The 25,584-nt window shown below is 43.4% G+C and overlaps 1 protein-coding gene across 1 annotated transcript; it reads right to left on the bottom strand.

Annotated features, from left to right (window-relative positions):
- Positions 1-323: 323 nt before the first annotated feature.
- Positions 324-25,531, bottom strand: arv1 (ARV1 homolog, fatty acid homeostasis modulator). Its single transcript, XM_070889194.1, has 5 exons — positions 25,310-25,531; positions 20,336-20,455; positions 13,273-13,426; positions 8,721-8,945; positions 324-889 (listed from the first exon to the last, which is right to left on the bottom strand). The coding sequence occupies exons 1-5, from the start codon at positions 25,400-25,402 to the stop codon at positions 783-785; spliced, it is 699 nt and encodes a 232-aa protein (XP_070745295.1). The 5' UTR covers positions 25,403-25,531; the 3' UTR covers positions 324-782.
- Between the last annotated feature and the right edge of the window lie 53 nt (positions 25,532-25,584).

The following is a 25,584-nucleotide window of genomic DNA, read 5'->3' as shown; positions in this document are numbered from 1 at the left end:
GGCTAGGATCTGATCAGCTGTTGAATGGCGGATCAGGCTCGAGGGGCCAAATGGTCGACTCCTGCTCCATTTCTTATGTTCTTATAACATGCACGAAGTCGGTTATCGGGACCATCTCAAAGCTAACCAATTAGCTTGCAACAAATTTATAGGCTGCAGTGCAGATCTGTGTTGTATAAAGCTGCTCTTTTTAAAGTTTTTATCCTTTTTGGTAAATACAACTGACAATTTGAATTTTTGGCGGTGAATTTGAATAATTACTACATTGTCATGTAATAATAATTCCCGAAGTACAGAAAAAAAACCAACAGAATATTCAGGTCTCTAATAATCTTATTTATTAATTAGAAATAAACAATGGATTGCAAAACTGATGTCATTGCAGCTGCACGAGTAGGAAATCTGCCCGTTATTTTGTACAAACGGTACATTATTTTTCAGAATCTGAATTCTAATTTCACTCACTGTCAAAGATAGTAATGCTACCTATTACGTCCATGATCTGCGTGAAGTCACTGAATGTGATTCTGATCATAAATAGCAGAGAAGTGATTATTAAATGGAGATTCTGGAGCTTATGTTTGGTTGCCTTTATAACCAGAAAGACATTTTACACTCTTCCTTTCTTGAATATTTTACCTGCGACTTTTCTAAAGAGATTAAGTTGGTGCTGAAAGAGCTTTCCAGTACAAACTGTAAAAGTTTTGTTCGGTGGAACAGGGCTGACGAGCCAGTAGTTTTTGTATTCCATACTTGTGCCCTTCGATATTTCCAACAGATGTTTATGTGCTCCATTTAAGCTTTTGAAAGATGCAGGCTATAAACTGCTCCACCATCCATCCAACGAAAATGACAGATAACGCAAACCTCCTGCTGCTATTCAACACAACTGTAAGAGGAAACAAACCATAAGACGACATTTTCAGTTTAAAAACTTGGAAATAAACACAAGACATGTTCAGAAACACACCATGACTTACTTGTTACAAAGTTAAGTATATTTTAATATTGGACCTTGAACTAATACGAAGTTAGGATTTTAAATTATGTATGAAGATCCCGTGCCGTTGCTAATTGGTAGTGCGGTATCTAGAGATTGGAGGCCTAACCCAGTAACAGTCTGACCTATATGTGACCTTATACTCACAGCAATGTGGTGGACTCGTAATTGCCTTCTGAAATGGTCTAACAAGCCACTCAGTCGTCAAGAGGACAGCACATCACCTTGTGGGCAATTAGGGAGGGCAACAAATACCAGCCTTGCCAGCGATGCCCACATCACATGAATGAATTTTAATAAGTACAGAAATCATTAAAAAAAATGTTTTTTTTAATAAAAGATTCCCAGTTATTGTGGGAATGGGTGAGGAGAAAAATAAGCTGTTGACAGGAGGAATATAGAAACAAAGAACTTGCATTTATATAGCACATTTCTCGACCCAATGACGTCCCAAAGCGTTTTACAGCTACCGAAGTGTAGTAGTTACTGCTGTAACACAGGAAACGCGGCAGCCAATTTGTGCACAGCAAGGTCTCACAAATAGCAGTGAGATAATAAGCAAATAATCTTGTTTTAGTGATGTTGATTGATGGATAAATATTCACCACACTGGTGAGAACTCCCCTGTTCTTCATCAAAATTGTACCGTGGGATTTTTTTACGTCCACATGAGAGCATACGGAGCATCGGTTTAACGTCTCATTCGAAAGACGACATCTCCGACACTGCAGCACTCCAGTACTGCATTGGAGGTCAGCCTGGATTATGTGCTCAAGTACCTAGTGGAACTTGAAGCCACAATCTTCTGACTCAGAGGCAAGGGTGCTACCAACTGAGCCAGGGCTAACATCGAATCATATAACTTTACAGCATGGAAGGAGGCCATTTTGGCCCATCGTGTCCGTGTCGGCCAACAAGAGGTTATCCAGCTTAATCCCATTTTCCAGCTTTAGGTCCGTAGCATTGCAGGTTACAGCACTTCAAGACCCATCCAAGTACTTTTTAAATGTGGTGAGGGTTTCTGCCTCTACCATCCTTTTAGGCAATGAGTTCCAGACCCCCACAACCCTCTGGGTGACGAAACTTCCCCTCAAAACCATCTACCAATTACTTTAAATTCATGCCACCTGGTTGTTGACCCATCTGCTAAGGGGTATAGGCCCTTTCTATCCACTATATCTAGGCCCCTCATAATTTTATACACCTCAATGAGGTCTCCCCTCAGCCTCCTCTGTTCCAAGGAAAACAAACCCAGCCTATCCAATCTGTCCTCACAGCTTAGATTCTCCACTCCCGGCAACATCCTCGTAAATCTCCTCTGTACCCTCTTCAGTGCAATCACATCCTGCCTGTAATGCGATGACCAGAACTGCATGCAGTACTTTAGCTGTGGCCTAACTAGTGTTTTATGCAGTTCAAGCATAACCGCGCTGTTCTTGTATTCTATGCCTCGGCTAATAAAGACAAGCATTCCGTATGCCTTCTTAACCACCTTATCTACCTGGCCTGCTACCTTTAGGGATCTGTGAACATGCACTCCAAGGTCCCTTTGTTCCTCTACACGTCTCAGTGTTGTACCATTTAATGTGTATTCCCTTTCCTTGTTAGCCCTCCCCAAATGTATTACCCCACACTTCTCTGGATTGAATTTTATTTGCCACTGTTCTGCCCACCTGACCAATATCTTCCTGCAGTTTACAGCTTTCTTGTTCATTATCAACCACACAGCCAATTTTAGTATCATCTGCAAACTTCTTAATCATAGCTCCTACATTCAAGTCTAAATCATTGATGTATACCACAAAAAACAAGGGACCTTGTACTGAGCCCTGCAGAACCCCACTGGAAACAGCCTTCCAGTCACAAAAACACCCATCAACCGTTACCCCCTGCTTCCTGCCTTTGAGCCAATTTTGGATCCAACTTGCCACTTTGAAATTGGAAATAAAAACAGAAAATGCACTCAGCAGGTCAGGCAGCATCTGTGGAGATGGAAAAGTAGAGTCAACATTTCAGATTGAGAACATGCGTCCCATTTTTTCGGACAACAGTTGCTGGTAATGATTCTGCTGTTGCTGTTTACACCTCCTCTGGACCCATCTTTTGTTTCTTTACTTGTCCCATTACCATCTCCTTTTGCCTTGCACCATCATCCCTTTTGTCATTTAATCACCCCTGCCTTCCATCCTATCACAGACCTTCCCTGTTGTTCTTAACTCCCCTCTTTTCCTGCTCCGCGTTTGCTTAAAAAATGTTACATCTCAAACTTTTTCCAGTTCTGAAGACCCGAAATGTTAACTCGGTTTCTCTCTCCACAGATGCTGCCCGACCTGCTGAGTATTTGCAGCATTTTCTGTTGTTATTTGTATTTCATGGACGCTTGGCCCCGCCCCCATTCTGCAACGTGTCATGACATCACCAGGGCGTGGGCAAGCAGCTCACCAATGAGTGCGTTCCGACACATACAAATTAAAATGCCATGAATGAGGTGAATTGACCAGGGTTAAATTACAGGCAGCAGGTTACACAGCAGGGCTGGCTCACCGGGGCAAGCAATAAGTACAGTTCTACCACAACTAGCATAAGCAATCAGAATACACAAATGCGAATTCTATACCTTTGAAATTCAATTCAGTCACAAATTTTGACTCTGGATGCACATTTCTTTCATCATAAGTTATTAATATCACCCTCATATAACATAACTGGACAGCTGAATCTTCGCATCAGTCTAGAGTAACAGTGGCTACTTGGCCAAGCCGAATCCAGAAGATTTGTTCTTCCCCATACATCCATGTAAACATTAGCTGTCACAGGACAACTATTCATTCATGCAAAATAAGTCAAAACTGTCCGTGATCAGTGCTCTGGTACTAGATGCTAATAAATTATCCAAACTGTAGCTACAACTGTAGCCTGGGAATCTTTCAGGTTTTGGCAGAGAAAAACAAGGTAAATCTCCAGTAGGAGACAATTAGCAGTTCGTTAAAACCAGTTCTGTAAACGACTGACCAGTCGTGAGTCATCTGACCTAGATACAGTTTAAAAAGAGGCAGCTGGTGCAGAGCACGGAGTGCAGCAACATAGAGTGGCATTCGTGAGTTTGATATGTGGGTGAGTTTTAAGGGCAAGTGGGGGTGGCAGGTGCTGTTTTGTCTTGTTTTTCCTACCAGTGCTGACACTAGAGCAGCTGATAAGGAGTGGTAGTGTAGGAGACGGAGGCCCAGAGACCAGCCCAACCAGCTGCAAACAAAGATAGAGGGGTGTGAAATCGAGAGGCGACGTCACAGCCAAGCTGGTAAGTGGTTGGCTGTTCGACTGGTAAGTATAACACTCTCTTAGACTGACTTTTAGATTGGTTTAATTGGCAGCGAACTACTAAGTAGCTGTTTGGTGTTTAAGTAAATTAATTTAAGGGTTAAATCATGGCAGGAGAGCTCGGACCCGTGTCATACTCCTCCTGTGCTATGTGGGAAATCAGGGATACTTCCAGTGTCCCTGACTACTATGTGTGCGGGAAGTGTGTCCAGCTGCAGCTCCTGACAGACCGCATGACGGCACTGGAGCTGCGGATGGACTCACTCTGGAGCATGTGCGATGCTGAGAATGTTGTGGATAGCACATTTAGTGAGTTGGTCACACCGCAGGTAAAGGGTAGGACAGATAGTGAATGGGTGACCAAGAGACAAGGCAAGAGCAGGAAGGTAGTGCAGGAGTCCCCTGCGGTCATCTCCCTCCAAAACAGATATACCGTTTTGGATACTGTTGGAGGAGATGACTTACCAGGGGAAGGCACCAGCAGCCAGGTTCATGGCACCATGGGTGGCTCTGCTGCACAGAAGGGCGGGAAAAAGAGTGGGAGAGCTATAGTGATAGGGGACTCTATTGTAAGGGGAATAGATAGGAGTTTCTGCGGCCGCAACAGACTCCAGGATGGTATGTTGCCTCCCTGGTGCAAGGGTCAAGGATGTCTCTGAGCGGCTGCAGAGCATTCTGGAGAGGGAGGATGAACAGCCAGTTGTCATGGTACATGTAGGTACCAACGATATAGGTAAGAAGCGGGAAGAGGTCCTACAAGCTGAATTTAGAAAAAAGAACACTCAATGAGATCTTGGCTGATCTGTCACCTAACTCCACATACCCGTCTTTGCGCCATATCCCTAATACCTTTGGTTAACAAAAAGCTATCAATCTCAGATTTTAAAACAACTGATCTAACATAAATTGCTGTTTGTGGAAGAGAGTTCCAAACTTCTACCACCATGTGTGTTAGAAGTGTTTCCTAACTTCACTCCTGAAAGGCCTGGCTCTAATTTTTAAAGACTGTGCCCCCTCATCCTAGAATCCCTAATCAGTGGAAATAGTTTCTCTAAAATATGTACCAACTTGTAACGGGGCAGTGGGTGCAGTTTTAAAAGACCTTTTCCATAATGATCTCGGCATCTCAGATTTGACAGAGGTTAAATAGTAGAATATTGAAATACGGTCACACAAAATCAGCTTTAGGCCACACATCTGGAAATGATAATTTCTCGGAGAAAGTCTATTGTACACAGTGCTAGCATTTAAACTGCCTTGGTATTTCAGCCGATAATCAGGTTTGCTTTCAAATGACACCCAGAGAACAGGCAAGATGAGAGGGATTCCAAACAAATATTTTACTTGCCTGTTGCTTTGAAAAGGTTCTTGGTGCGAAGAAGAATTGGAGGCGTGAAGTTGAAGTGTAAACTATGCAGAAAAGGTTACACTTTCCAGTGTTGCTGTTACAGATTGTAGCAATGTAAATAGAATAGACTGCCCAAGCGAATCTCTCTTTTGTGGAAAGAAATTGGAAAGCAATCTTGCCCACCTATTTAACGGAAGAATGGTTGCCGTTCCTTTCACCGAATACTTCAGCCTTGATCACATATAATGGCAGTCTGAATTGAAGTTGGTTTTTGGATGGCTGCACTTAAAAACCTGCAATTAGGATGCACTATTTGTTTTACAGCCATATATTTAAAAAGATCCCTGGAATTATCCCGAAGGACCCAGATGGTAAATGTGTGACCTGATGAGGTTACTGAGGCGCACAGGGCAGGAAGGTCACAGGTTCGATCCCTGGTCGACAACAAGTTAGCTGACTGCAGGCAAGAGCAGCAGCTACAACGGACAGTGTCCTGGCTGGGAGGACCAAAACAACAGCACTTAATCACTGCTCAGCAACCAATAATTCAATCACTTGCTGAAGGCCCAAGGTTCTTTGCAAACTCCTCCAGCCATACAACCCTCCGAGATCTCTGCATTCCTCCAATTCTGGCCTCCCCATCTTCAGCTACCTAGGCCTCAAAGTGTGGAATTCCCTCCCCAAACCTCTCTCAAGATATTCCTTAACACCTTCCTCCCCGACCAAGATGTCCCCCAATGTCTCATGTGGCCTGGTGCCAAATTCCATTGACTTGCTCCAGTGAGGCACCTTGGGACGTTCTACCATGCCAAAGGCACTATACAAATGCAAGTTGTTGTTAATGGGCACTTGTTCAAAGATACTGGGGGATGGGCAGGTTGCACCTATATACATCCTAGGAGTCACTGTCTTAAAAGGAGGAAAGAAAATTGGAGAGAAAAGACATGCAGGAAGAAATATAATAAATAAAAAACAACACAAACTGCACAAAATTCAGCTTGAGAGACAGAAAAATAATAAAAGTTGGTATTGAGTATAGCAGAGATTAAAAAAAAAGAATCTCTGATTGGCCTGTGTTGAACATTTAATCATTAACTCTATATGGTTAGTCTGACAGATCAGAGTTCTGTCATGTTTAATATCCTAGCAATGTCTACGTGATATATATTTTTTGGGGAGAGGAGCTGAGGAGGCTGCAATTGCACCTGTCTGTGACCACTTTAGCCAGAAGGTTGTGGGTTCAAGTACCACTCCAGGGACTTGAGCACAAAAAAATCTAGGCTGACACTCCAGTGCAGTGCTGAGGGAGTGCTGCACTGTCAGAGGTGCTGTCTTTCCAAAGAGAATTTAAACCAAGGGTCCATCTGCTTTCTCAAGTGGATGTAAAAGATCCATGGCACTATTTTGAAGAAGAGCAAGGGAGTTATCCCCGGTATCCTGGCGAATATTTATCCCTCAAGCAACATAACAAAAAAACAGATTATCTGGTCATTATCACATTGCTGTGCGCAAATTGGCTGCTGCGTTTCCCACATTACAACAGTGACTACACTGCACAAGTACTTCATTGGCTGTAAAGCGCTTTGAGACGTCCGGTGATCGTGACAGACACTACATAAATCCAAGTCTTTCTTCATTTCTATTTGCTGGTAAAAACCGATCTCAATGCAATACATTTAATATCTAGATTAGGAGTCCCACATCAATGGCATTGATAGATTAAGGAGAGATGGGAGAAAATTGACAAAAAAAATGTGACAAAGAAAGGAAGCGTACTTTACGCGCTGAATGGGTTATCTCAATAACTGTGAAACGGATGGCTTTTCACAAGTACCAGTGCAGAAAGAAGCATTCAGCAAATGACTTTTTCTTATCCCACAAAGTTTTGCAAATTATATCACTGCAGATACAGAAAAGAAAAAGAATCAAGAGCTGAGAATAGAGGAAACTTGGATGTACAGGGGTTGCCGCAGAGAACACTCCTGTTAGTTTAGGATTTAGATGGCCAATAACCATGTGCTTAAAATGCTCCTCCATTTGCTAATGTGTGCACCTGTGTCACTAATCAACACAATGGGGGAGATTTTCAGGCCTTCCACCCACCGGAACCAGGATGGTCGCGTCCCAAAAATGCTGGCATATGATGTACTGCCTTGTTCCAGCAACTGGTGTGCCCAACGCTATCTTCCCAAGGACTTGCCACTGGACAGCTGGTGTGCTTGTCTGAGTTAGGTTGTAGACTCTTTTAATATACAAATTGGGGTCATATGGCGTACATAGGCCCCTGTTTGCCATTTAGGACTCAAACTGGACTAAATTATTTTACTCCCATTTCAAGTCTACTCTTGCTATAGATAGAAAATGAAGAATTGTTCATCCTGCTACAATGTTGGTCCATACTTTAAGACCCTTGCGCAAAATATTTTATGTTCTTTATATCTATGTTCTTTACCTTTTAAGCGCAGGCAGATGAGGAACACATTTTGTCACTCTGGAAATTAGACATGGCCGACTGATAAAAATCTGATCTCTGCACGAATGGAATGGTTTCAATCATGCATTTCTCTACGACTTTTTTTAAACTAAAGGAATGAAGCTTTTATGCTTGCTTTTGAATTATCAAAGTTATCAGATGACTGTTCCCCAAAGCAAGTTAACCTAATTTACAGTAGATACAAGTCCACAGGACAAAACTGCTGTCAGTTCTAAAATAGCAGTAAATATAATTTTTGTTCAAAAATTAAGTATACCGCATTCCGAATCTTTCTGAAGAGTTGATAGGGGAGGGGAATAAGTCATGTGGATGCTATTACATGCAAAACAAAAGCACATTCATATCAATTATCAGCATTTATAGTAAATGATTAAATCTATCTACAGATTTGTATTTTTATCATGTTTGAACAATATAATTTAAAACTGCATCTATTATTTTGACATTGCAAGTTCACCGCATTTCAGAGAATGAAATACAGTTAACACAGAAGGCTATGAACTAACATTTCTTCAATTCATGTTCATTAAATAGTCAATCTGATATCATGAGCAGGTTACCTCTGACAGCTTGTGTATTTGATGTAAGCACAAAGAATTTGATGAGGTTAATGTACAGTGGTGAGTAGTCATGTTCCCAGATCACAGCTGGAATCACAAGGAGTTTCCCATACCCAGACAATAATAAGGCTATTAGCAGTATGTTGAGATTTGATTTTTTCTTGATAAAATCTTCTTTTGTTAACCACAAGAACAAAAACGCTCCACTCAGGAATGCTGCTAGCTCTAGAAAAAGAAAACCAACATTATAGCATATTGCCTAATTGTTTTGCGGTACTGTTGCAAGTGGTACTTTTTTTAAAAAACAACAATTTAGATTTATATAACACCTTTAATGTAGTAAAAGGTCCCATGGCGCTTCACAGAAGCATTATCAAACAAAGTTTGACAGTGAGCTACATAAGAAGACATTGGTGTGGAAATTCCGTCCTTCCCGAGTCTGTACTGAGTGTGTACGGACCCGGGAAGGCATCGCAAAAGCCGGTTTTCAGCGCACAATACGCATGTACTGAAAACCGGCTTTTACATAGAAACATAGAAAATAGGTGCAGGAGTAGGCCATTCGGCCTTTTGAGCCTGCACCACCATTCAATATGATCATGGCTGATCATTCACCTCAGGACCCCATTCCTGCTGTCTCTCCATACCCCTTGATCCCTTTAGCTGTAAGGGCCACATCTAACTCCCTTTTGAATATATCTAATGAACTGGCCTCAACAACTTTGTGGTAGAAAATTCCACAGGTCCACAATTCTCTGAGTGAAGAAGTTTCTCCTCATCTCAGTCCTAAATAGCTTACCCCTTATCCTTAGACTGTGACTCCTGGTTCTGGACTTCCCCAACATCGGGAACATTCTTCTTGCATCTAACCTGTTCAGTCCCGTCAGAATTTTATAAGTTTCTATGAGATCCCCTCTCATTCTTCTAAATTCTAGTGAATATAAGCCTAGTCGATCCAGTCTTTCTTCATATGTCAGTCCTGTCATCCTGGGAATCAGTCTGGTGAACCTTCGCTGCACACCCTCAATAGCAAGTATGTCCTTCCTCAGATTAGGAAACCAAAACTGTTCACAATATTCAAGGTGTGGCCTCACCAAGGCCCTGCACAACTGTAGTAAGATCTCCCTGCTCCTATACTCAAATCCTCTCGCTATGACCCTGGGGTTTTGCTTACCGTGGATACAGAAAGTCTCTCCTCTCTATGTGACCCACGGTGCACATTTTTTAGAATGCTGCAGCCTCCAAATCTTTCAGTACAGTTAGTCAGGCACTGCACCAAAACACTGAGCAGTGCCTGCTGCTAACATCCGAGTGGTGTTAAACAAATCCCAAACCAGTCAAAGGTCAACAGCTCATGAAAAAGTTTATGGAGGAGTTTAGCAGAATTTAATATATTATCGTCTGGGAAAATGAGGGAAAACAAACTTCAAGCTTGAGGTGAATTGCAGGCCAGTAATGCACAGATCATTCGAAAGGGCAAACCTTGGTCTGCTCTGCACAGTACGCTTGAAATTATAACTCCAGATACGGTTTATTCAGCAAGGTAAGGGCTATTTACCGTAGAATTGTTCAGACTTGCCGTTTATTTAGAATAACTTGCATTTATATAGCACCATTAACATAGGAAAACAGCTCAAGGTGCTTCACAGGCTTGATCAGGTATAAATGTACACAGAGCCAAAGAAGGGGATATTAGGATTGGCTGTCAAAAGCTTGGGTTTTCAGGAGGTTCTTAAAGTAGAAGACTGTGATAGATCCAAGGTGTTCAAGATTGGCTTCCATAGGACTTTAATGTGAGTCATGTCACATGATGCCCAGAATGAATATTGAAGCGAGGGTCCTTCTCACCAAACCGGCAAGCCTGGACATAATGGCCATCTAGATGATGGTTTAACTGCTAATCAATTTAACCTGATGTTTCCTGTCTGAATTTACAAAGGAACAGGAGATGAACTGGACAACCAGCTCGACAGATCTCACGCATATCGGGTGTGAGGATATTTGCATGGGCAAGATTGCGGGATTTACCCACATTTTGCCCAGCAAATGTACTCAAAATTCTTGCACCTGATAAAATCAGGTGTATAGCTTACTTTTACAGGTGTAAGAGTTTAAAAACATACAAAAATATAATTAAATTAAATTTTAAAAACACGTTATTTTAAAAAACCCTGTCCATTACATTACATTTATTTTTAACCATAATTTTACAAACTTTTTTAAAACTCGGATTTTTTTCCTCCAAGATATTTATTAACTTTAATTTTAATTATTTGAACTATGTTTTTTTATTTTTTATTATATGCATTTAGTGTGTTTGTTTTTTTTCTCATTAATAGCAATGAGAACTCGTCGATACGGAGTTCTTATTGCTATTAATGAGAAAGCTGTGCAATACTGTACCTGATTGGCTGAAAAGTCACACTTGATTGCATCTTCTGTGTGGGAACCTCGAGAATGGAAGCGCGCTTTGCAGTGGAATCCCCACCGGAATCCCACGCCCCTCCCGGACCACCAGGTACTTCGTAGAAATGTTTCAGGTCGGAGGCAATTGCCCACGGGAAGCTTCCGACTGGCGTTTCAGCCCCAATCGGACAGATAACCAAAACCTTGGTCAAAGGAGTAGATTTTAAGGAGTATCTTACAGGAGAGAGAGATGGAGAGATTTAGGGATGGAATTCCAGAGCTTCGGGCCGAGGCAGCTGAAGGCATGACGCCAATGGTGGCGTCATTAAAATCAGGGACGTGCAAGAGGTTAGAATTGGAGGAGCACAGAAATATCAGAAGGTTGTGGGGCTGGAGGAGGTTACAGAGATAGGAAGGGAATTTCAGAAGGTTGTGGGGCTGAGGACGTTACAGAGATAGGGAGGGGCAAGGCTACGCAGGGATTTGAAAACAAAGATGAGAAATTTAAAGTCAAGGCTTTGCCAGACCAGGAGCCAATATAGGTCAGCGAGCACAGGTACGATGGGTGAATGGGATTGGGTGTGAGTTAGGATACGGGCAGCAGAGTTTTGGATGAGCTCAAGTTTATGGAAGATGGAAGATAAGAGCACTGGAATAGTCAAGTCTGGTGGAAACAAAGGCATGGATGAGAGTTTCAGCAACAGATAATTTATTCATTCATGGGATGTGTGCATGGCTGCAAAGCCAGCATTTATTGCCCATTCCCAATTGCCCTCGAGAAGGTGATGGTGAGCCGCCTTCTTGAACCGTTGCAGTCTGAATTGTAAAGGTACTCCCCCAGTGCTGAAGAAGAAACGGCGATATATTTCCAAGTCTGGATTTTGTTTGGTTTGGAGGGGAACTAGAAGGTGGTGGTCTTCCCATGTGCCTGCTGCCCTTGACCTTCTAAGATGGTAAAGGTCACAGGTTTAGGAACTGAGGGGAGGCGGAGACTGCCAATGTTACGGAGGTGGAAGTAGGCAGTTTTGATGATGGAGCAGATATGTAGTTGGAAGCTCATCTCAGGGTCAAATAGGATGTCGAGGTTGTGAACGGTCTGGTTTAGCCTCAGACAGTGCCCAGGGAGAGGGATGGAATTGGTGGCCAAGTTTGTGACCAGGACCAAAGACAATGGATTAAATCTTCACAATATTTAGTTGGGAGGAAATTTCTGCTCATGTCAGATAAGCAGCATGACAGTGGAGGGGTCTAGAGAGGTGGTGGTGAGGTACAGTTGGGTGTCATCAGCGTATATGTGGAACCTCACGATGTTTTTGGATGATGTCAGCAAGGGGCAGCATGTAGGCCAAGGATAGATCCTTGGGGACTCAAGAGTAACGGTGAGGGAGTGGGAAGAGAAGTCAATGCAGGTGATACTCTGGCTATGACTGGCTAGATAATAATGGAACCAGGCCAAGTATGACTCGCACTAAGTATAACTGATGATTCAACTCACTTTTTTGAAAGTAGTCTATTCCTGAATTCATTCATGTTTGAATAATCTGATAATCTGACAATTTATGTGAGAACATTCCCATTTTAAATTGTTTTTAGATTGCGTAATTCAAATTATTGGATAAATTTAATGTCTTCATGCAAAAAAGCGACCTCAAATTATTGTAGCTTTTCCTCTCCAGTTCATCTGGTTTTCCCAGGCCACACATTAACGGTGGTCAAGATGGATGTTTGATCTGCTTTTCACCAATGTTGCTTAAAGCCATTGCTTGGAGGACAATTGTGCTCTCCTTTGACTTTGTCACCAATTGGGGGAGAATCTTCCTTGCATAACTGAATAATTCAGAAGCATCCAGGATCAAATGTACATCTCCTAGTTTGGGGGGTGGGGGGGTTGAATGTAAATTATGAGATGGAGGGCAAGAGAAATGTGGGCTGAAGATATCACATTCTATTCAAATCAAATTGGACTTTTTTTTTTATTAAACAAAAACAAGCTCTACATATACGCATTATGTCTGCTCAACAGGGTTGTGAAGACGAATTATGAACAGGTTCCTTCCAGTCCGGATGACGGATAATCTTTCACAAGTGAAGGATGAACCAATAAGATTATTTTTTTTTAACAAAAGGGAAAAATAAGTGATCTTACCCAAACTAGCTAATCCAAACATTTGGTAGAAGTCCCACTCTTTGGCATAACGAATTATATCTGTAGGGTCAACAGTTTGCTGTGAATCCTGCACCTGTGACCACCTAAGGTATGCTTCACACAACAAGCAGAATATGCACAACTTCCAATGAATCTGAAGAAAAGTTCAAAACAATCATTGGATTAACAATGCAGATATTATAAAAGGCTAATTGACGAGGCCCACATGTGGTTAATGGAGACCAAGAAGGGTGCTGGGGGGCACTTGGTTTCTATAAACCATACCCCCAATAGTCAATGCCTTCAGGAGGGAAGGAAAGAAAATTGTGAGGGAAATAAAACATTATATTGGCTGGTGACACCGGTCATCAATACTTACACGGTACTGGAAACTGTAAGTCACATAATGCAAAAAGGGGATCCATGTATTGTATTTTACTGTAATTACCATGGAATTCACGGTTGTAATGTATACACCTGAGTATGCTCACAGGTTTGTAGAGCTGTTGTATTGTGAGTGGCTTAGCCAGTCACGTGATGTTCATAAGACTTAATAAACCCCAGTCAGTTGGGTCTCGGTCATCCACAATGAGGTATACAGTTATGAGCCTAGTGAGCTAATAAACTGCAAGCTGAGTGCATTTCTGAACTTAAAGCAGCAATCCAATTCGGGAGCAGCAAAGCAGCTCTATAGACGGCAGAACATAGAATCATAGAAAATAGGTTCAGGAGTAGGCCATTCGGCCCTTTGAGCCTGCACCACCATTCAATATGATCATGCAACTTTAGTACCCCATTCCTGCTTTCTCTCCATAGCCCTTGATCCCTTTAGCCATAAGGGCCACATCTAACTCCCTTTTGAACATATCTAATGAACTGGCCTCAACAACTTTCTGTGGTAGAGAATTCCACAGGTTCACAATTCTGAATGAAGTTTCTCCTCATCTCTGTCCTAAATGGCTTACCAATTATCCTTAGACTGTGACCCCTGGTTCTGGACTTCCCCAACATCGGGAACATTCTTCCTGCATCTAACCTGTCCAATCCCGTCAGAATTTTATATGTTTCTATGAGATCCACTCTCATTCTTCGAAACTCCAGTGAATACAGGCACAGTCGATCCAGTCTTTCTTCATATGTCAGTCCTGCCTTCCCAGGAATTAGTCTGGTGAACCTTCGCTGCACTTCCTCAATAGCAAGAACGTCCTTCCTCAGATTAGGAGACCAAAACTGTACACAATATTCAAGGTGTGGCCTCACCAAGGCCCTGTACAACTGCAGTAAGACACCCCTGCTCGTATACTCAAATCCTCTCACTATGAAGGCCAACATGCCATTTGCCTTCTTCACCACCTGCTGTACCTGCATGCCAACTTTCAATGACTGATGTACCATGACACCCAGGTCTCGTTGCATCTCCCCTTTTCCGTCACCATTCAGATAATATTCTGCCTTCCTGTTTTTACCACCAAAGTGGATAACCTCACATTTATCCACATTATACTGCATCTGCCATATATTTGCCCACCCACCTAACCTGTCCAAGTCACCCTGCAGCCTCTTAGCATCCTCCTCACAGCTCACACTGCCACCCAGCTTAGTGTCATCTGCAAACTTGGATATTACATTCAATTCCTTCGTCTCCATCGTTAATGTATATTGTAAATAGCTGGGGTCCCAGCACTGAACCTTACAGTACCCGACTAGTCACTGCCTGCCATTCTGAAAAGGACCCGTTTATTCCAACTCTTTGCTTTCTGTCTGCCAAACAGTTCTCGATCCACGTCAATACATTACCCCCAATACCATGTGCTTTAATTTTGCACACTAATCTCCTGTGTGGGACCTGGTCAAAAGCCTTTTGAAAGTCCAAATACACCACATCCACTGGTTCTCCCTTGTCCACTCTAATCATCCTCAAAAAATTCGAGAAGATTTGGCAAGCATGATTTCCCTTTCATAAATGCATGCTGACTTGGACCGATCCGGTCACTGCTTTCCAAATGCGCTGCTATTACATCTTTAATAATTGATACCAACATTTTCCCCACTACTGATGTCAGGCTAACCGGTCTATAATTCCCTATTTTTTCAAAAAGTGGGGTTACATTAGCTACGCTCCAATCCATAGGAACTGATCCAGAGTCGATAGAATGTTGGAAAATGACCACCAATACATCCACTATTTCTAGGGCCACTTCCTTAAGTACTCTGGGATGCAGACAATCAAGCCCAGAGGATTTATCGGCCTTCAATCCCATCAATTTTCCTTACACAATTTCCTGACTAATAAGGATTTCCTTCAATTCCTCCTCGCTAGACCCTCGGTCCCCTAGTATTTCTGGAAGGTTATTTGTGTCTTCCTTAGTGAAGACAGAACCAAAGTATTTGTTCAATTGGTCTGTTAGTTCTTTGATCCCCATTATAAATTCACCTGATTCTGACTGCAAGGGACCTATATTTGTCTTCACTATTTTTTTTCTCTTCACATATCTATAGAAGCTTTTGCAGTCAGTTTTTTATGTTCCCTGGAAGCTTACTCTCATACTCTATTTTCCCCCTTCTAATTAAACCCTTTGTCCTCCTCTGTTGAATTCTAAATTGCTCCCAATCCTCAGGTTTGCTGCTTTTTCTGGCCAATTTATATGCCTCTTCCTTGGATTTAACACTATCCCTAATTTCCCTTGTTAGCCACCTTCCCCGTTTTATTTTTACATCAGACAGGGATGTACAATTGTTGATGTTCAACCATGTGATTTTTAAATGTCTGCCATTGCCTATCCACTTTCAACCCTTTAAGTATCATTCGCCAGTCTATCCTAGCAATTCACATCTCATACCATCGAAGTTACCTTTCCTTAAGTTCAGGACCCTAGTCTCTGAATTAACTGTGTCACTCTCCATCTTAATGAAGAATTCTACCATATTATGGTCACTCTTCCCCAAGGGGCCTTGCACAACAAGATTGCTAATTAATCCTCTCTCGTTACACAACACCCAGTCTAGGATGGCCAGCTCTCTAGTTGGTTCCTCGAAATATTGGTCTAGAAAACCATCCCTTATACACTCCAGGAAATCCTCCTCCACCGTATTGCTACCAGTTTGGTTAGCCCAATCTATATGAAGATTAAAGTCACCCATGATAACTGCTGTACCTTTATTGCATGCATCCCTAATTTCCTGTTTGATGCCATCCCCAACCTCACAGCTCCCACTAGCGTTTTCTGGCCTTTGGTGTTCCGCAGCTCTACCCATACAGATTCCACATCATCCAAGCTAATGTCCTTTCTTACTATTGCATTAATCTCCTCTTTAACCAGCAACGCTACCCCATCTCCTTTTCCTTTCTGTCTATCCTTTCTGAATATTGAATACCACTGGATGTTGAGTTCCCAGCCTTGGTCACCCTGGAGCCATGTCTCCGTAATACCAATTACATCATATCCGTTAACAGCTATCTAAGCAGTTAATTCATCCACCTTATTACGAATGCTGAAGGCTGAGGTTCAACAAAAATCTCGCGACCTTAATAGATGGTGGGTGGAGAAAGCACAGGAGATCCAGCCGCTGGCCATCAGCCATGACGTGCGAGGATTCTTCACCGCAGTTAAGTCCACCGACGGCCCAAGCACCCAAGGCCCCATCCCACTGCTGGCCAAGAACGGGGAGACACTCATTAAGGACACCGAGGCAGTCAGGATCCGCTGGAAGGAGCACTTCAGAGATCACCTCAATCTAGACTCTGCCTTTGACTAGAGTGTCCTCGACTCCATCCCACAGCATGCTACCCGCCACCATCTCAGCAAAACCGCAGCCCTGCACGAGGTAGGAAAGGCCATCCGTCAGCTCAACAAGGCATCAGGAGCAGATGGCATCCCCACCGAGGCACTAAAGCAATAACAGGGCATTTGAAAAAACAAAATTTGGTCAGGCAGAGTCAGCATGGATTTATGAAGGGGAAGTCATATTTGACAAATTTGCTGGAGTTCTTTGAGGATGTAACTAACAGGGTGGATAAAGGGGAACCAGTGGATGTGGTGTATTTGGACCCCCAGAAGGCATTTGACAAGGTGCCACACAAAAGGTTATGCACAAGATAAAAGTTCATGGGGTTGGGGGTAATATATTAGCATGGATAGAAGATTGACTAACAAACAGAAAACAGAGATTCGGGATAAATGGTTCATTCTCTGGTTGGCAATCAGTAATGAGTGGGGTGCCGCAGGGATCAGTGCTGGGACCCCAACTATTTACAATCTCTATTAACGAGTTGGAAGAAGGGACTGAGTGTAACGTAGCCAAGTTTGCTGACGATACAACGATGGGAGGAAAAGCAATGTGTGAGGAGGACAGAAAAAAGCTGCAAAAGGACATAGACAGGCTAAGTGAGTGAGCAAAAATTTGGCAAATGGAGTATAATGTTGGAAAGTGTGAGGTCATGCACTTTGGCAGAAAAAAAAAATCAAAGAGCAAGTTATTATTTAAATGGAGAAAGATTGCAAAGTGCTGCAGTGCAGCAGGACCTTGGGGTACTTGTGCATGAAACACAAAAGGATAGTATGCAGGTACAGCAAGTGATCAGAAAGGCCAATGGACTTTTGGCTTTTATTGCAAAGGGGAAGGAGTATAAAAGCAGGGAAGTCTTATTACAGCTGTACAGGGTATTGGTGAGGCCACACCTGGAGTACTGCGTTCAATTTTGGTTTCCATATTTACGAAGGGATATGCTTGCTTTGGAGGCAGTTCAGAGAAGGTTCACTAGGTTGATTTCGGGGATGAGGGGGTTGACATGAGGAAAGGTTGAGTAGGTTGGGCCTCAATCATTGAAATTCAGAAGAATGAGAGGTGATCTTATCGAAATGTATAAGATTATGAGGGGGTTTGACAAGGTGGATGCAGAGAGGATGTTTCCACTGGTGGGGAAGACTAGAACTAGAGGGCATGATCTTAGAATAAAGGGCCGCCCATTTAGAACTGAGATGAGGAAAAATTTCTTCTCTGAGGGTTGTGAATCTGTGGAATTCGCCGCCTCAGAGCTGTGGAAGCTGGGACATTAAATAAATTTCAGACAGAAACAGAGTTTCTTAAATTGTAAGGGGATAAAGAGTTATGTGGAGCGGGCAGGGAAGTGGAGTCGAATCCATGATCAGATCAGCCATGATCTTATAGAATGGCGGAGCAGGCTCGAGGGGCCGTATGACCTACTCCTGCTCCTATTTCTTATGTTCTTATGTATGGCGGAGAAGCGCTAGTGGCACGCATGCACGACCTCATCTCTCTTATCTGGAACGGGGAGAGCATGCTGGGAGATCTGTGATGCCGTAATCGTGACCATCTTCAAAAAAGGGGACAAGTCCGACTGTGTCAACTACAGAGGAATCTCCCTGCTGTCGGCCACTGGGAAAGTCATCGCAAGAATCCTCCTCAATCGTCTTCTCCCTGTGGCTGAAGAGCTCCTCCCAGAGTGGATTCTGTCCACTGAGGGGGACAATGGACATGATCTTCCCTGCATTTCTCTTGCAGTTGCCATGCAGTGAACAGCACCAACCCTTGTATATGGCCTTCTTTGACCTTACAAAGACCCTTGACACTGCTAATCATGAGGGACTATGGATAGTCCTCCTCCGTTTTGTCTTCCCCCAAAAGTTTGTCACCATTCTCCGCCTGCTCCACACGACATGCAAGCCGTGATCCTGATCAACGGATCCACCGCAGATCCAATCCAAGTCTGGACCGGGGTCAAGCAGGGCTGTGTCATCGCACCAACCTTCTTCTCGATTTTCTTCGCTGCAGTGCTCCATCTCACTCTCAACAAGCACTCCGCTGGAGTGGAACTAAACTATAGAACCAATGGGAACCTGTTCAACCTTCGTCATCTCCAGGTTAGATCCAAGGTCGTCCCATCCTCTGTCATCGAACTGCAGTACGCAGATGACGCTTGCATCTGCGCACATTCAGAGGCCGAACTCCAAGCCATCGTCTACATCTTCATCAAGGCGTACGAAAGCATGTGCCTTACATTAAACATCCGTAAGACAAAGGTCCTCCACCAGCCTGACCCCGCCTCACAGTACTGCCCCCCGATCATCAAAATCATGGCGTGGCCTTGAACAACGTGGACCATTTTCCGTACTTCGGGAGCCTACTATCAGCAAGGGCAGACATCGACGACAAAGTCCAACACCGCCTCCAATGTGCCAGTGCAGCCTTCGGTCGCCTGAGGAAGAGTGTTTGAAGACCAGGACCTCAAATCTGGCACCAAGTTTATAGTCTACAGGGCAGCAGTGATACCCGCTCTTCTATATGGCTCAGAGACGTGGATTTTATACAGTAGATACCTCAAAGCGCTGGAGAAGTACCACCAGCGCTGCCTCCGCAAGATCCTGCAAATCCATTGGGAGGATAGACGCACTGTCAGTGTTCTCGATCAGGTCAACGTCCGCAGCACCTAAGCACTGACCACACTCGACCAGCTCCGTTGGGCGGCCCACATTGCAAGCCCGACACGAGACTTCCAAAGCAAGCGCTCTACTTGGAACTCCCACCTGGGGCAAGTGAGCCCCAGGTGGGCAGAGGAAACATTTCAAGGACACCCTCAAAGCCTCCTTGATAAAGTGTAACATCCCCACCGGCACCTGGGAATCCCTGGCGCAGGACTGCTCTAATTGGAGGAAGAGCATCCGGGAGGGCGCTGAGCACCTCGAGTTTCGTCGCTGAGAGCATGCAGAAACCAAACGCAGACAACGGAAGGAGCGTGCGGAAAACCAGATCTTTCCTTCAACCACTGTCTGTCCCATCTGTGACAGAGACTGTAATTCCCGTATTGGACTGTACAATCACCTGAGAACTCACTATTAGAGTGAAAGCAAGTCTTCCTCGATTTTGAGGGACTGCCTATATGATGGATGAACTGGTAATGTGTAGCTTGATTGTTAAACCTTTGTTAATAAACCAACTAGTTCTTAGAAGCAATGTGTTGCTATGAATTCTTTCATAAAGAACACATGAAGCAAATACATTACAACGGTGAATTAATACTGTACTACAATTTACAAGTACTTACATTAATCTTGGTATTGAGGATTATATGCCTATAAGCTTGAACTTTACATAAGATTGCATCAATGAGAATGATCACTGGGTCATATTCAATGTACTTGTCAACTGGTTTCTGGCATGATTTCTGGAAGAAAAAAAATCATTTTTCAGTCCTACTGACAATTAATTGTTGTAACTATTAGGTTAAAATTTACTGGACAACATTTATTGATCTGAAGAATTTCATGTCATAAGCACTGCAGTGACCCTGGAGCTATTATATATCATTCATAGGCAGTCCCTCTAAATGAGGATGACTTGCTTCCACGCCAAAAAAGGGATGAGTTCACAGATGTTTTCATGAAGGACCTAATATTCCAGGTCCCGAACTACATCCTGAAGGGTGGAAGATGCCTGTTCGTGGATTTAAAAAAAAAAAAACGTGGGGTGGCCGATGCACACCAGCCACCACACGGGCTTGACAGAGCTAGGTCTTGGTCCAGTGGCAAGAGTTATCCAAGACGACTGGAGATCTGCTCTGCTGCACAGATCTATGTTGTCATACATTAATGAAGAAAAGCATGTTGGTTAAATGAAAAATTACCAAAAGTTAAAAAATGTAATTCTGTGCAATAAATTGTTAATTTATTTCATATTCAAAAGAAAAGAAAACTCAAATGTAATTATTGAATGTGGACTTTTATGCAGTACAGGCCAAAATTAAATCTTCCACTTGGGATTTGGATGTCCATCTCTTTTAAATTAATTCTTGGCATAAGGGATTGCTGCATTGTCAGAGATGCTGTATTTTGGATGACCTCAGAGGCTCCGTCTGCATTGTTCATGACAAAGACCAAAGGAGTTCTCCCAGCATCCTGGCCAAGATTTACTCCTCAACATCATCAAAACAGATTAATTGGCCATTTCTCTCATTGCTGTTTGTGGGACCTCAGTGTGCACAAATTGGCTTCCACATTCCCCTATAGTTCAAAGAAAAAGGAACCACCTGGCTGTAAAGCAATTTGAGTATCCTGAGTTTGTGAAAGGTGCTCTATAAATGCAATTTCTTTATTTTGTAAACATTCTGGGGGTTACTGTTGACCAGAAGCTTAATTGGACCAGCCATATCAATAGTGTGGCTCCAATAGCAAGGTAGAATCTGTGACAAGTGCTCCCTCAATGCCCCTCCACCACACTCAAGGTAGGAGTGTGATGGAATACTCAACATCTGCCTGGATGTGTGCAAGTGCAAAACTTAACAGCATCCAGGATAGAGCAATCTGCTTAATCAATGCCCCAATCGCTGAATTGAATATGCCTACTCCTCTCCATCACTTGAGTCACATACCTGACTTGGACCTAGATACCTTGTTCCTTTATAAAGAAACAACTTGCATTTATAAAGCACCTTTCATGACCTCAGGACGTCCCATAGCACTTTACAGACAACAAAGTACTTTTTGAAGTGTAGTCACTGTTGTAATATAGGAAACGCGATAGCCAATTCGCGCACAGCAAGGCCCCACAAACAACAATGAGATAAATGACCAGATAATCTATTTTAGTTATGTTGGTTGAGAATTGGTGAGGACGCTGGCGAGTACGCTCCTGCTCTTCTTTGAATAGTGCCGTGGGATCTTTCACATCCACCTGAGAGGACTCATCTGAAAAGGCACTTCCAACAGTGCAGCGCTCCATCAGTACTGCACTGGAGTGTTAGCCTAGATTATGTGCTCAAATCTTTGGATTTGAACCCACAACCTTCTGACTCCGTTAAAAGTGCTACCCACTAAACCACAGTTGACGTTGTTGCCGGGTCAGTATCCTGGAATTCCTCGATTAATTTCTGGGATGAGAGCTGTCCTATGATGAGAGATTATGTAGAATGGGCCTATACTCTCTGGAGTTTAGAAGAATGAGAGGTGATCTCATTGACACATACAAGATTCTGAAGGGGATTGACAGGGTAGATGCTGAGAGTTTGTTTCCCCTAAGGCTGAGACAAGGAAGAATTGTGAATCTTTTAAATTCTCTGCCCCAAAGGGCTGTGGATGCTCAGTCGTTGAGTATATTCAAGGCTGAGATTGATAGATCTTTGGACTCTAGGGGAATCGATGGATAGAGAAATCAGGCAGGAAAATGGAATTGAGGTCGATGATCAGCCATGATCGAATTGAATGGCAGAGAAGGCATGAGAGGCCGTATAGCCTACTCCTATTTCTTACTTTCTTATGAATTCCCTACCAAACACCATTGTGTGAGCACCATGATCACAAGGACGTCAGCATTTTAAGGAGAAGGCCCACCACCACCTTCTCAGGGAAACTAGTGATGACTAGTGATGAGTCTTGGCTCAAGATCTCAAAAACAAAATTAAAAAAAATATGGGCCTGAATTTTGTGGTCAGCGGCAAAGTATCGGCGCTTACCACGGACCTCGAAGAAAGCTGCCCACAAAGGTCTAGCTATCTCTGTGGTGTCGATTTCACCTTTCCTGACGTTAGTTTGATTCTGGCACCAACTCTTGGGAAGCTCTGATGTGCAGCAACAATGATGTCATCAAGCTGGCTAAGCAGCCAATCACATTGAAGAATTCACAGAGACAGTAAATCAACTGATTATTCTTCACTTTTTTTTATAAATCTTACAGAGAGCAAAATAAAGATTGGGACATACACATGGGATTAAGGTAGAAGCTGAAATATCGTAAACAAACTTAAAAAAATTATATTAGAAACCTATGGAATTTTTATAATAGAAAAACGTGACACTCCACAAATACAAAATTGGTTTTTCAGGGCCAGAGAGGTTGTTCAGCAGTAGTTATGACTTTGTACGTCTTTAAAAACCCAGTTATACCTCATTCAAAAGACTTCACTTTTTCTGGAGTTTTTAAAACAGTGATAGTGCAGCATCAGTTCAGTGATTTCTAAAGATTGCCGTCTGAGGGGACTTCAACAGCACACCCTGTGGAACAGCAGGGAATCACTGACCGTGATCTGGATTTCTGCATTTAACTGCGCATGTGCGGACACCAGAAGTTGCTGTCAGTTTCAGAGTAATGGCGACGAACCCTGACAGTTTTGCCGTCATTACAACTGCAAAATTCAGACCATTAACACACGACTTTTAATGGTTCCAGAAAAAGGTGGGGCGTATAAATTGTCTACGTTTCAAGCGATACCATCAGTCCTGAAAGATAAAAGCAAATTCAATAATAACTTTCAAAAGGGAACTGGAAGGGGAACAAATTGCAGGGCTATGGTGAAAGAGCAGGGGAGTGGGACTAATTGAAAAGCTCTTTCAAATAACAGGCACAGACACGGTGGGCTGAGAGATTCTATCTAAGATAACAGATAGTCAGAAAAAAAGGGGCAGTGGATACAAAAAAAGGAAAGTAACACACCGAAGAAATAAAAGGCTTTAGAGAAACAAGGGACATGTGAATAGCAAAGGAAACGAGATGCTCAAGAAAATGGGCTTTTGGCACGAAACTCAAGACAGTCAACGAAGCACTTTTTTAAAAAAAGTGTATTTGCTGTAGTCAGGACTTGAACACAAAAATCTCAGCTGACATTCCAGTGCAGTACTGAGGGAGCGCTACACTGTCAGCGGTGACATGCTTTCTTTGGTGGACATAAAAGATCCCACGGCACTATTTCGAAGAAGCGCAGGGGCGTTCTCCCCGGTGTCCTGGCAAATATTTATCTCTCAATCAATCAACATCACAAAAAAAATTATCTGGTCATTATCACATTGCTGTTTGTGGGAGCTTGCTGTGTGCAAACTGGCTTCGCGTTTCCTACATTACAACAGTGACTACACTTCAAAAAAAGTTCTTCATTGGCTGTAAAGCACTTTGGAACGTCCAGTGGTCATGAAAGGCGCAAGTCTTTCTTTCAGCCTATATTTCTGTGCTCAAATCTCTGGAGTCGGAAACCACAACCTTCTAACTCTGAGGTGAGGATGGTACCAAATGATCCACGGCTGACAATGGTGACAGCGGGACTAATTGGATCGCTCTTTCAAAGAGCTGGCACAGAATCGCCTCTTTCTGTGCTGGCATGATTCTATCTATGATAACAGATAGTCAGACATTTCAATATGATCAGAAAAAAGGGAAGTAACACACTAAGGAAATAAAAGGCATTAGAGAAGCATCATCATCATAGGCAGTCCCTCGGAATCGAGGAAGACTTGCTTCCACTCTTAACATGAGTTCTTAGGTGGCTGTACAGTCCAATATGACAACCACAGTCTCTGTCACAGGTTGGACAGATGGTCATTGAGTGAAAGGGTGGGCAGGGAGCCTGGTTTGCCGCACGCTCCTTCCGCTGCCTGCGCTTGATTTCTGCATGCTCTCGGCGACGATAATCGAGGTGCTCAGCGCCCTCCCAAATGCACTTCCTGCACTTAGGGCGGACTTTGACCAGGGACTCCCAGAAGTCGGTGAGAGAAGCAAAGGATGTGTGAATAACAAAGGAAATGAGAGTTCCACAAAAATGGGGTTCAGTCATGAAACTCAAGACAGTCAATGAAGCATTTTTTTGGTAAGTATAATCAGGACTGGAGCACAAAAATCTAGACTGACACTCCAGTGCAGTGCTGAGGCAGCGCTACATCGTTAGAGATGCTGTCTTTCGGATGAGACGTAAAACCGAGGCCCCGTCTGCCTCAGGTGGACGTAAAAGATCCCACGGCACTATTTAGAAAGAGTGCAGGGAAGTTCTCCCCGGTGTTCTAGCCCATATTTAGCTCTCAATCAATCAACATTGCTTAAGAAAGCAGATAATCTGGTCGTTATCACATTGCTGTTTGTGGGATCTTGCTGTGCGCAACTTGGCTGCCGCTTTTCCGACATGACAGCAGTGACTACACTTCAAAAATGACTTCATTGGCTGTAAAGCGCTCTGGGACATCCTGAGATCGCGAAAGGTGCTATAGAAATGCAAGTTTTTCTGTTTTTGTTGCAAGGTGTCTCCCCCTCCCCTCTGGCTTACACATATGGTGATCTTGATGATGCCATGGCTGTAGTCCCTGTGTAACTCCTGTGCCTCCTCGTTGCACTCGACGCATCGGTACGGCGCTTCCATCGCCACCGTCGGCCGTTAACTTTCAAAGGACGAAGCGCGTGGCCCCGGCCAACTTCCCTCCCCTGCCGCCCTTCCCGCTGCCGAGCTGCCAGCTCGCGGGGCTGGAGTGCGGGGGGCTTATTGAATGGGCTGCCGCGCAATGCATCACGGGAGATGTAGTTCCGCCGACGACGCAATGTCGC

The sequence above is a fragment of the Pristiophorus japonicus genome, chromosome 9 (assembly GCF_044704955.1).
Source record: "Pristiophorus japonicus isolate sPriJap1 chromosome 9, sPriJap1.hap1, whole genome shotgun sequence".
NCBI lineage: Eukaryota > Metazoa > Chordata > Chondrichthyes > Pristiophoridae > Pristiophorus > Pristiophorus japonicus.
The sequence above is the reverse complement of the archived record's forward strand: the minus strand, read 5'-3'. Positions and strand labels throughout refer to the sequence as shown.